Raw genomic sequence first — 13,281 nt, forward strand, 5'->3', positions numbered from 1 at the left:
GAATATATGTATGCATATAGTTGATTCACTTCGTTGTACAGCAGAAACTAACACAACATTGTAAAGCAACTATTCCCCAATTTTTAAAAAAAATCACATGATTATCTCTATAGACACAGAAAAAGCATGTGACAAAATTCGATATCCATTCATGATAGAAAATTTCATCAAAGTTGGTGTAAAAGGAACATATCTGAACATAATAAAGATCAGTTATTATAAACCCACAGCTAACATCACACTCAATGGTGAAATGATGAAAAGCTGAAAGACTTTCCTCTAAATTAACAGATGAATGGATAAAGATGATGTGTGTGTGTGTGTGTGTGTGTATTCCAAACATACATAATGGAATATTACTCAGCCATAAAAAAGAATGAAATTTTGTAATTTGCAACAATGTGCATGAACCTACAGACTATTATGCCTAGTAAAATAAGTCAGACACAGAAAGATAAATACTCTATGTTATCACTTATATGTGGAATCTAAAAGATAAAACAAATGACTGTATATAACGAAACAGAAACAGACTCACAGATACAGAGAACAAAGTAGTGATTACCAGTGGGGAGAAGGAAGGGAGGAGGGGGGAGGTAGGGCTATGGTATTAAGAGACACAAAATACTATGCATAAAATAAATAAGCAACAAGGATATATTGTACAGCACAGGGAAATATAGCCATTATTTTTTTAATAACTTAAAGGTAGTATAATCTATAAAAGTACTGAATTAATATGTTGTACACCTGAAACTAATATGATATTATAAATCAAATATACTTCCATTAAAAAACAATAATAAAGCAGCTTACAAGGCTGCATAAAAATTTTTTTTACATAAAAAACTTTTGTTAGGTCAATGAATGATCTTTGATGTAATTACCACATTTCTCCAAAAGATTAAAGATTTCCTCTGCTGTGCTATAGTTTTGGGAGCAGTCTGAAGTTCAGAAGATGATTTAGAGACTTGGTTCTAATATCAGTCCATCCTACCCAGTCTGATCATTAGGAAAGAAAGGATCCTTTGCCAATCTTCAAGCCAACAAAAGTTTTTGCTGGCTATAAAACTGCCACTGGCCCATGCCGATTTCCTTACCTCCTCTGCTTCTAAGGCTCTCTAATCACGAAACAAAGAAGCAAATATACTCAAGAGTTCTCCTATAAGCATACTTCTCCTTCTATATTAACAAAAATAAATAACAACAAGAAGAATCTAAAGTCTGGTTTTCTTTAGCCTCTAGAAAAAGTCTACATGTTTCAAGACTCCCCTCTACAAAGAATTTGTAAAGTAGACTGTCTTATTTCACTCTTCTGAACAAAAAATCTCCTACATCCTCATAACTACAATGGCTTGTAAATTATTTTCTTCCAAATTATACAAAACAACTCAAAAAAGCCTACCTCAGCCTGGCAGAGTGCATGAAGACCTTGTAACACCAAGGCTGCTGGAGTAGCTTGGTCAGGCTTAGTGCATTCATTCAACATCTGGGAAATAGCTGCCAACATATCTGCACCATGCTGATATGGCCTACAAGAAATGACAGTTTAGACACAAGATTAAAGCCAAAGAACTATGTTACTACTCCAAGGTCTTTTGCCTGAACAAAAACATTAATGTTTTCCTTTACTCTTGTGCCTATCAAACGTTGACCCTCAACTAATAATACCATATGCTTTTGTTCAAAGATTTGCATCTTCATCATTTCTGCTGTAACTTCAGGCTCATTTTTGGTATTACTACCCAAAAAAGAAGACACTCCTTAACAAATTTTATTCTCCCTGAATCACAAAACCTATTGTCTGAATTGGCAAAAACTCAAGTCTATAATAATAGTGAAAAGAACTGACTTACCTTATTGAGATCATCAGTAAAGCCAGGGATTTGAGATCAGAAGATGATTGGTCATAGCAGTATTACAAACTAAAGTGGGTATGCCTATCACAATAATGACGATAATGATAATGATGATAAAAATAATAATAATATGAATTATAACTGACTGAGCACTTACTTCATGCCAGGTACTGTGCTGGATTCACTCACTCATCCTCCTCTCCTTCCTCTATCCCACATATATTGTGCTATCCCCATAATGCTTTTAACTTCATAAAGAAATGCTCAGGTCTGCATTCTTTGTAACCCCTCAGCAATATAATGCTTCTCTCTTTTTAACAAAATATCAATTGAAAAAATTGCCTGACTGAATTCTATTGCTTCACTGTCTGCCAAATGGAAATCATTTAACAAAACTGGAAAAATTTGACGGATCTCGAGATGGTAACTGAAAGGTTCACTGAATAAGTTTTCAACAGACTCTGATCTGGTCTGATGTTTAACGTCTCCTGAGCCTCAGCTTTAAGTATGTAAAACTAAAATGTCGGCTATCATCTCTAAATTTTTTCCATGCCAATACCTCAAGAGAATCTAATCTCTTAAGTCTTGGGTTAACACGTGTGTAACTTTAGACTAAGATGTTTTTTGTGTTGCCAAAAGGCTGAAGCTTAGAAAAGAGGCAGAACTGCTGAGGCTTAAATACATTCTAATCCAAGATTTTACTTGAAACGAAATCATCCACATTATCAGCATCGGGGCCAACCCATTCATTGCACAGCTTCAGGAAGTACCATTCACAGTGTCATCATTGACAAAAGTGAGAATGATGCTCCAAGAATTCTACAGTGCAGTGGCTCAATCAATATATGAAACTGCAGGATTATAACTCATTTCAAATGTATCAAATCTATTTCCTCTCTAAGATTTTGGCCTTACCCTAATTCAAGAAAATAGAAATCTGGCAAGGTGGAGCTTTGCTTAGTGTTATTTCAGTCTTGTCACCTCCTGCCTAGTTATTAACCCATAACCTAGAACAGCAGAGTCATCTCCCTAACATCTTCATGTCTTCCTAAACCCTAAAGCATACACAGGAATTCAAGGTCATTTCCCTCCTTGTAATAATTCCTATTAATTCCATTCAATGAGTTACAAATAAGGCCTTCTCTATTAAAACATCTTATAAAAATCAAGCATAACATAGGGAGAATATAAGAAAGAACAGTTTGACCGATAATCCACTGCTTAGGTTTCAGGAATTTATATATAGAAAAATAGAAAATGTAACATCATATGTTTTATTACAACATTAAATTATTACACAGAAAAGGATATATAAATAGCCTCTAAACCTAGATATAAGTCTACACCTGAAAAGACATGCCTGCTACTCAAAGTTATTGTCTGATGTTGCTAAATTTTACAATCAGACAACTTGACTTTAATATTCATTTATTCTTACTCAAACATCCTCTGCCTATCTTTCCTCGCTTCTTGCTTGCAATAAAAAAATTAAATGCAACATAATATATCATGATATACATTCCCAAGGGTCAAGCATGTCTTACCTTTGCTTACATATATCTCTGATCGATGCTGCTTTAGCTATCAGTTTCTCCCATTGGACCTCCTTGCCCACAGACAGAGAAGGCACATCGGACATGGCCATGAAACGCTGCAGTTCAGGATAGACACGATCCTAAGAAGGCAATTTCACAAAACAGGTAATTTCACAACTTGAGTTGAATAATAATTGTCTCCTTTTATGCAGCATTTTCACCTCTAAATCTTACATCTGCATTGCAAATTACAATGTGTTTCATCTAATCAGAAAAAAAGAATGCTGTTAGGATTGCTGGGGATTTTCTTACAGATCCATGTACTGTTCATTTCATAAAACAAGAAAAAAGTGGCAAAATCTCACTCTAATTACCAAGGCTCTAATCACTTATATTTCTATCACTTTTTCCACACAAATGGAAAAATAAATTTCAGAATTAAGGAAATAAGATTATTTTCTATTCTCAATTTCTCTCTGAGAGTCAATCACAACTGACTGCATTATAGATCCAAAAGCACCACATTAAATCAAAACTTCTCAATGCAAATCATTGATGTCACTCACTAATATTACTATATCAAAGCAGTGTCATGCATAATGACAAAATTAGCTTTCTTCAGTGAAAGGGACATGCTTAATACTCATACAAATGTATATCTGAGCTTACCTGTTTTTCCCACAAAGAAGTCAACAAGCGCAAAGTGACAGCTTTTAGTTGCGGAGTGGTTCCAAGAAGTTGAATTACTCGTAGAATTTGTCCTATGCACACCTAGGAAACATTGAAGAAACTTTGGTTTCATAAATGCAAATGTGGATAACCCCAAGGTTACCAAAGGAACTTAAAAACCTCTGATTATAAAATAAAGACTGAAACGAAAGCTTACTACAGTATTACCCATCTTCTCAGAGGTTGGAGATAGCTTTGGGAGGATCTAGTTAGCAATTCTGGGGGCATAAAGACCCAATCTCAGACAATAGCCAATGGGAAAACTTGATGAAAAAATGATTTTTAAAAATTAATTCTTAAATATTGTAACAAAAATGTTTGGCCCAACAAGGGAAGCAGTGATCACGGCAAAATTAAAGGGTCAAAATTTCACATGACAACAAACAAAATTCATGTCTCACTTTCTTTTTGCCCCAAAGTAGGTTGCTTAATATACAAACCTTGTGAACACCAAGTGTAGGCAAAGTATACAAGATATCATTGTATAACACAGGTTCCAGTGGTCTTCCTAATTTGAACATCAAAACTGGAATCAGATTTGGTACCTAAAATGAATTTAAAGAACGTATAAATTATGCCTTTTAAAAGAAATCAATATATAAAGCAATCATTATTTCATTTTTCTCCAAAGGAATACTATGAATATATATGAATTAAAAGCCTAAAAAAATGTCAGTTAGCCATTTGTTATTAATGGTAATTTCATAGTACCGCTAATATTCTATCTCTTTTATAATTACCTGTGAGCCCTTGTTCTATCCATTTATACACGTATACATATTACAGGGGTTTTTTGGTGTTAAAAAAATGCTTTTCTTGGGCTTCCCTGGTGGCGCGGTGGTTGAGGGTCTGCCTGCTAATGCAGGGGACGCGGGTTCGAGCCCTGGTCTGGGAGGATCCCACATGCCGCGGAGCGGCTGGGCCCGTGGGCCACAACTGCTGAGCCTGCGCGTCTGCAGCCTGTGCCCCGCAACGGGAGGGGCCGCGCTGGTGGGGGGCCCGCGCACCACGATGAAGAGCGGTCCCCGCACCGCGATGAAGAGTGGCCCCCGCTTGCCGCAGCTGGAGAGGGCCCTCGCGCGGACCGAAGACCCAACACAGCCAAAAAATGAATGAATAAATAAATAAATAAGAACCACTACCCTAAATAAAAATGGTCTCCAACCCTTAAAAAAAAAAAAAAAAAAAATGCTTTTCTTAAACAACTATGACATTAACTCTCAGCAATACAAAAATAATTAATATATATCCTGCCCTAAAGAAGCTTACAGTTCTAATGAGTAGCATAGTAAAATATTCAATGGTTATTCCAATGTAAAATAATTAAAACCAATTGTAATGTAGGGGGGTTAATGGACAAAAATTTCCCTCCACGTTCATACTTCAATCCCTATGCATGACACAATAAAATAAGAAGAGCAAAATCATTTGTGGATCAAAAGACTTAATACTGTTAAAACGGTACTATTTCCCAAATACATCTACATATTCAATGCAATCCCTATCAAAATCCCAGGTAGCCTCTTTGCCAAAATTCAGAAATTGATCCTAGAATTCATTTGAAAACAAGGGATCCTGAAGAGCCAAAACAATCTTCAAAAGGAACAAAGTTTGAAGATTCAACCTTCCCAAATTCAAAATTTATTACAAAGTTACAGCAGTCAAAATAGTGTGGTACTGATATAAGGATATAAATATAGATCAATGAAACAGAACTCAGAGTCTAGAAATAAATCCTTACATTTAAGTCAATTGATTTTAGACAGAAAGGCCAAGAAAATATAGTGCAGAAAGAAGAGTCTCTTTGAAAAATGGTGTTTGATTTTGACAACTATATTTCCATATGCAAAAGAATTAATTTGGACCCCCTTCCTCACACCACATGTAAAAATTAACTCAAAATAGATTTTAGACCTGAATGTAAGAGCAAAAACTGTAAAGCTCTTAAAGAAAATATAGGAGTAAATCTTTGTGACCTTGAGTTAGGCAAAGCCTTCTTAGATATGACACCAAAAGCATGAGCAACAAAAGAAAACAAAACATTTCATCAAATTACAAATATTTGTCCTTCAAAAGATGCTATAAAGAAAATGAAAAGAACACACAGAATGGAAGAAAATATGTGCAAATCATATATCTAATGAGGAACTTACATCCAGAATATATCAAGAATTCATACAACTCCATAATAAAGGACAAATAACTCAATTTTAAAAGAGCAAAGGATCTAAAAGGATACTTCTACAAAGAAGATAAACAAATGGCCAAAAAAAACACGAAAAGATACTCAATTAGCATTAGCCACGAAATAAATGCAAATCAAAATCAAATGATGCATGACTTCATACCCAATAGGATGGCTTGAAACCATAGCAAGTGTTAGCAAGGATGTGGAGAAATTGGGACCTTCATACACTGCCAGTGGGAGAGTGAAATGGTGCAGCCCCTTTGGAAAACAGTCTGACAGTTTCTCAACTGGCTAAACAGAATTACCATATGATCTAGTAACTGTACTCCTAAGTACCGACCCAAGAGAAATTAAAACATATATCCACACAAAAACTTGCATGTGAATGTTCACAGAGGTATAATTTATAATAGCCAAACAGTGGAAACAACCCAAATATCCATCAACTGATGAAGGGATAAATAAAATACAGTATAACCATACGATAGAATATTATTCTGCCATGAAAAAGGAATCAACATGGATGAACCATGAAAACATCAAGTGAAGTAAAAGAAGCCAGTCACAAAAGCCCACATATTATATGATCCATTTATATGAAATGCCCAGAATATGCAAATCTACAGAGACAGAAAGTAATTGCTTAGGATCGGAGAGGTGTAGGAGAAAATGGGGAGTGATTGCTAATGGGTACAATGTTTCTTTTGGTGGTGATGAAAATGTTCTTAAATTGTCTGTCATTATGTTTGCACAATTCTGTGAATATACTAAAAGTCACTTTGTACACTTTGAATGAATTAATTAAATGGCATGTGAATTATATATTATAAATATATATTTATATGTATATTTTATTATTTTTATTTTTTAAATAAATATATAAAACTATATTTTAAAATCATTAAGTGAACACCTATTATGAGCAAGGATCTCTACTTGATGGCACAAAATGTAATGCCAAAAAAATTTTATTTTCCTTATAGTGCATTTGACAAGTTTGTTGCCCAGAAATTGATAAATTTCCTCTATCTGCTGTAGTCTTAGAAAACTTGTTCCTTCTAAGCTTAGAAGACATCTATTTTAATCCAATCTCAAGAAGGAAAAAAAAAATCCTCATAACCCTACCAATAAAAAAGTGACAGTTAAACACTCACTCATTAATGGGCCTGACCATCACATACCACAGCGGCATTTGGAGCTACACATGTAATGGCTACAGACACACAACACACAGCCAGAATTTATGATGTTTTTAACAACTGCTGGGGCTCTATTGGAACAGAAGTTCCAGCACCCTCACCCTGAGCAAACGAAAGGAAACAAATTTTTGAATTGGCTTTTTAATTCCCCATTTTAATTAAAAAAGGTTATCTTAGATTGCACTGCACAGGTCTCAGTGAATTACTCCTTCTGGGAAGATCTCTACCAAGACACTCTGACAGATTCTTAGTTCTGAGAAGGGCAATCAGTACATATAGTGGCATTTTACAAAATAGTGTATTTAATTATATGGCTTTTAACAAATGTTTTAATTATATTGTCAGGAAAGAAATAAAGTATTCTACTTATGCTAAAGAGTACACCTCCTTCATGATCCTCAGACCTAAAGAAGTATAAGCATGTTTAGTTTTCTCTGGTAAGTTCAGAAATTAAAAAACAAAGTGGGAAATTTTTACAGCAAATAATCTTAGACTTAGATCTTGAGGCTATTCTAGTTCATATTAAATTCTCAAATCAATGGAAAAACAAAATACGTGTTATTTCATTAGGAAAACACAGATATAGATATATATGTGTGGAAAACATTTTTTGCATAAAGTCTGAGCTGTTGTTTTCCAAATGAAAAGACATATATGTGTATTTATTGATTTACTTGAGATGTCATTATGGGCTCTTGATTCCTCTGCTCTTGAGTCTTCTATTCTCTGGAAGCAAAAAAAGAGAATGAATACTCTGCCTTTACCTTAAATTTAAAATAAGCTGGCAAGTGCCCTATAATTCACTGTCTCAAGACCTCCTGGTTTCATACAACTCAATGTTTTCTCTCCCTCCTTCAGAATTCAAGTCCTTGATTTAAAAAGTTTGATTTCAAATGATGGAATCATTAAGGAAACCCCTCCCATAAGACTATCAGCAGGTTTCTCAGCAGAAATCTTGTAGGCCAGATGTATATACAGAATGATATATTCAAAGGGCAAACAAACAAACAAAAAAACCCAGCCAACTAAGAATACTATATCCAGCAAAACTTTCTTTCAAATATGTAGGAGAAATACTTTTCTAGATAAACAAAAGCTGAGGGAGTTCATTCACTAGGCCTCCCTTGCAAGAAATGCTAAAGGAAGTCCTTCAAGTTGAAAGGAAAGAACATTAGACTGCAACATAAAAATATATGAAAGTATAAAGCTCAGTGATAAAGGTAAATGTATAGAAAAATATAGAATACTGTAATATGTCACTTTTAATACCAGAATAGGAGATAAAGACATAAATACAAATAGCTAACTATAAAGATATGTTAATGGATACACAACATAAAAAGATGTAAGTTGTGACATCAATACCATAAAGTGTGGGGGGGGGGGGGGTGAAAAAGTAGAACTTTTACATGCAATTAAAGTTATTATCAGCTTAAAATAGGCTATTATAACTGTAAGGTGGTTTCAGTTAAGTGCCATGGCAACCACAAAGAAAATAGCTATAGAAGATACACAAAAGATAATGAGTAAGGAATCAAAGTATTTCACTACAAAAAAATCAACAAAACACAAAGTAAGACTGAAAGAGAGGAAAAGAGGGACACAACAGCTATAATTCAGACACAAACCAGTTAACAAAATGGCAATATTACATCCTTCCTGATCTATAATTACTTTAAATGTAAATGGATTAAACTCCCCAATCAAAAGACAGAGTGGCTAAAAGTTAAAAGACAAGATACAACTAAATGCTGTCTACAAGAGATTTACTTTATATTTCAGGACACACATAGACTAAAAATAAAATGACAAAAAAAGATACTCTATGCAAATAGTAACCTCTAAAAGAAAGCAAGGATAGCATAACTTATACCATACAAAATAGACTAAGTCAAAAACTGTCACAAGAAACAAAGACGAACATTATATAATGATAAAAGAGTCAATTCACCAGGAAGTTAAACAATTATAAATACATATGTACCCAACATCAGAGCAATATATGTATGCTCAAATATACAAAGCAAACATTGACAGAACTGAAGGGAGAAATAGATACCAACACATATAATAGTAGATTTCATTACTCCACTTTCAATAATAAATAGAACATCCAGACAGAAGATCAATAAGAAAACAGAGGACATGAACAACACTATGGACCAAATGAAACTAACAGACATATACAGAACATTCCATCCAACAGCAAGAAAATACAAATTCTTCTCAAGGGCATACACATTCTCCAGGAAAGATCACATGTTAGGTCACAAAATAACAAATTTAAGAAGACTGATATCATACTAAGTATCTTTTCTTACCACAGTGGAATGAATCTAGAAGTAAATATTAGTAAGAACACAGGAAAATTCACAAATACATGGAAACTAAATAACACACTGCTCATCAACAGATGAATGGATAAAAAACATGTGACATACACACACACACATATATACATACACACAATGGAATACTACTCAGCCATAAATAAAGAATAAAATTTTGCCATTTGCAACAAAATGGATGGACCTGGACGGTTTATGCTTAATGAAATAAGTCAGACAGAGAAAGACAAATACTGTATGTTATCACTTATATGTAGAATCTAAAAAACAAAGCAAACTAGTAAATATAACAAAAAAGAAACAGATTAACAGATACAGAGAATAAACTAGTCATTACTGGTGGGAAGAGGGAAGGGGGGAGGGGCAATATAAGGATAGGGGATTAAGTTTATACAAACTACTATGTATAAAATAAATAAACTACAAGGATATATTGTACAGCACAGGGAATCTAGCCAATATTTTATAATTACTATAAACGGAGTATAATCTATAAAAATTTTGAATCACTATGTTACACACCTGAAACTAGTGTAATAGTGTAAATCAACTATATTTCAATTTTAAAAAAGAAAGAAAAAGTATCTCAAATAAACACTCTAACCTTATACCTCAAGGAACTAGAAAAAGAAGAATAAACTAAGTTCAAAGTTAGCAGAGGGAAGGAAATAATGAAAATTAAAGCAGAAATAAATGAAGTAAATAATAGAAAAAAATCAACAAAATTAAAAGTTAGTATTTTAGAACATCAACAAAACTGACAACCCTTTAGCTAGACTAAGAAAAAAAGACAGAAGACTCAAATAAAATAAGAAATGAAAGAAGAGACATAACTGATACCAAAACAATACAATGGATTTTGAGACAACCATATACAATTATACTACAATAAATGGGATAACCTAGAAGAAAAGGCTAAATTCCTAGAAATATACTTCTCACCAAGACTGAATCATGAAGAAATAGAAAATCTAAACAGACCAATTATAAAGAAGGAGATTGAATGAGCAATCAAAAACCTCCCAACATAGAAAAGCCCAGGACCAGATAACTTCACATGTGAATTCTACCAAACATTTAAAGAAGAATTAACACCAATCCTTAAACTCGTCCCTAAAAATTGAAGAGGTGGAAACACTTCTGGACTCATTTTATGAGACCAGCATTATTCTCATACTAAAACCAGACAAAGACATTACAAGAAAAGAAAACTACAGGCAAACATCCCAAATGAACACAGATGCAAAAAGACTCAACAAAATACTAGCAAACAGAATTCAACAACACCTTAAAAGGATCAAAAATCATGACTAAGTGGGATTTATCCCTGGGGTGCAAGGATGGTTCAACATGAAAATCAATCAACGTTATAAACTACATTAATAGAATGAAAGATAAAATCACATGATCATCTCAATAGTCACAGAAAAAGTGTTTGACAAAACTCAGCACACTTTCATGACAAAAACATTCACTAAACTAAGAATGGAAGAAAATTACCTCAAAATAATAAAGGCTCTATGACTATGAAAAGCCCACAGATAATATCATACTGAAAAGTAAAAATGAAAAACGTTTCCTCTAAGATCAGGAACAAGGCAAGGGTGCCCACTTTTGCCATTTCTATTCATCATAGTACCAGAAGTTCTAGGCAGAACAACTAGGTAAGAAAAAGAAATGAAAGTCATCCAAATCAGAAAGGAAAAAGTAGGGACTTCCCTGGTGGTCCAGTGGTAAAGAATACGCCTTCCAATGCCAGGGACGTGGGTCCGATCCCTAGTCACAGAACTAAGATCCCACATGTCACAGGGCAACTAAGCCCGTGGGCCACAACTACTGAGCCCACGTACTTCAACTAGAGAGCCTGCATGCCACAACTACAGAGCCCACGCGCTCTGGAGCCCGCACGCCACAACTAGAGAAAGAAAACCTGCACACCACAACCAGAGAGAAGCCTGCGTGCCACAATGAAGAGTTTGCGCACCACAATGGAGGATCCTGCATGCCGCAACAAAGATCCTGCATGCTGCAACTGAGACCCAACGCAGCCAAAAAAGAAAAAAAGAGAAAGGAGGAAGTAAAATTATCTCTGTGACAACATGATCTTATATGTAGAAAACTCTAATGATTCCACATACCAGAAAGTTAATTAAAACTAATAAATAAATTCAGGAGAGTTGCAGGATACAAAACGAACATTAAAAATCACTTGTGTTTCTATACACTAACAATGAACAATCCAAAAAGAAAATTAAGGAAACAATCGCATTTACAATAGCTCAAAAAGAATAAAATACTTAGGAATAAACTTAACTACAAGGTTAAAGACCTGAATATTGAAAACTACAAAACATTGCTTAAAGAAATTAAAGACAACACAAATAAATGGAAGGACATCTTGCGTTCATAGACCTGAAGACCTAATATTGTTAAAATGTCCATACTACCCATAAAAGTCTACAAATTCAATGTAATCCCTGTCAAAATCCCAATGGAATTTTTTTTTTGCACAATAGGAAAACAATCATAAAATTCATATGGAACCACAAAGGACCCTGAATAACCTCAAAACATATTACAAAGTTATAGTAATCAAAACAGTATGATACTGGCACAAGGACAAACATATAAACCAATGGAATAGAATAGAGGGTCCAGAAATAAACCTATGTATAAACGGTCAATTAATTTATGACAAAGAAGCCAAGGATATACAATGGGGAGAGGATAGTCTCTGCAACAAATCCAGGGAAAACTGGATATCTGCATGCAAAAGAAGGATAGTGGACCCTTATCTTACACCATACACAAAAATCAACTCGAAATGAATTAAAGACTTAAACATAAGACCTGAAACTATAAAACTCCTAGAAGAAAACATAGGGTAAAAACTTCCTAACTTTGCTCCTGGCATTGATTTCTTGTATATGACACCAAATGCACAGGCAACAAAAGCAAAAACAGACAAGTGGGCCTACTTCAAACTGAAAAGCTTCTGTACAGCCAAGAAAACATAGTAAAAAAAGCCAACCTATGGAATAATAAAAAAATTTGCAAACCATATATCTGATAAGGGGTTAATACCCAAAACATATCAGGAAACGCTATAATTCAACAACAAAAATATAAACAAACAAATAACCTGATTTTAAAAAAATGAGCAAAGGACTTGAATAGACATTTTCCAAAGAAGAAATACGAATGGCCACAGGTTTATGAAAAGATGCTTAATATCACTAATCATCAGGGAAATGCAAATCAAAATCACAGTGAGATATCACCTCACACCTGTTAGAATGGCCATTATCAGTAAACTAGAAAATAACAGGTGTTGGCAAGGATGTAGAAAAACTGGAACCCTTGTACACTATTGGTAGAATGTAAAATGGTGCAGTCACTATGAAAAGCAGTATGGAGGTTCCT

The 13,281-nt window shown here is 34.2% G+C and overlaps 1 protein-coding gene across 6 annotated transcripts in view; it reads right to left on the reverse strand.

Moving 5' to 3' along the window:
* FOCAD (focadhesin) overlaps nt 1–13,281 on the reverse strand; it is a 311,339-nt gene that overhangs the window by 162,253 nt on the left and 135,805 nt on the right. For all 6 annotated transcript variants that reach the window (XM_007176810.2, XM_057547663.1, XM_057547662.1 and 3 more), the window contains 4 exons: nt 4,564–4,668; nt 4,064–4,165; nt 3,404–3,534; nt 1,406–1,532 (listed from right to left, as the gene is read on the reverse strand). In XM_007176810.2, the coding sequence (XP_007176872.2) occupies nt 1,406–1,532; nt 3,404–3,534; nt 4,064–4,165; nt 4,564–4,668 (465 nt within the window). The remainder of the gene's footprint in view (nt 1–1,405; nt 1,533–3,403; nt 3,535–4,063; nt 4,166–4,563; nt 4,669–13,281) is intronic.

Source organism: Balaenoptera acutorostrata, chromosome 6, assembly GCF_949987535.1.
Source record: "Balaenoptera acutorostrata chromosome 6, mBalAcu1.1, whole genome shotgun sequence".
Lineage (NCBI taxonomy): Eukaryota > Metazoa > Chordata > Mammalia > Artiodactyla > Balaenopteridae > Balaenoptera > Balaenoptera acutorostrata.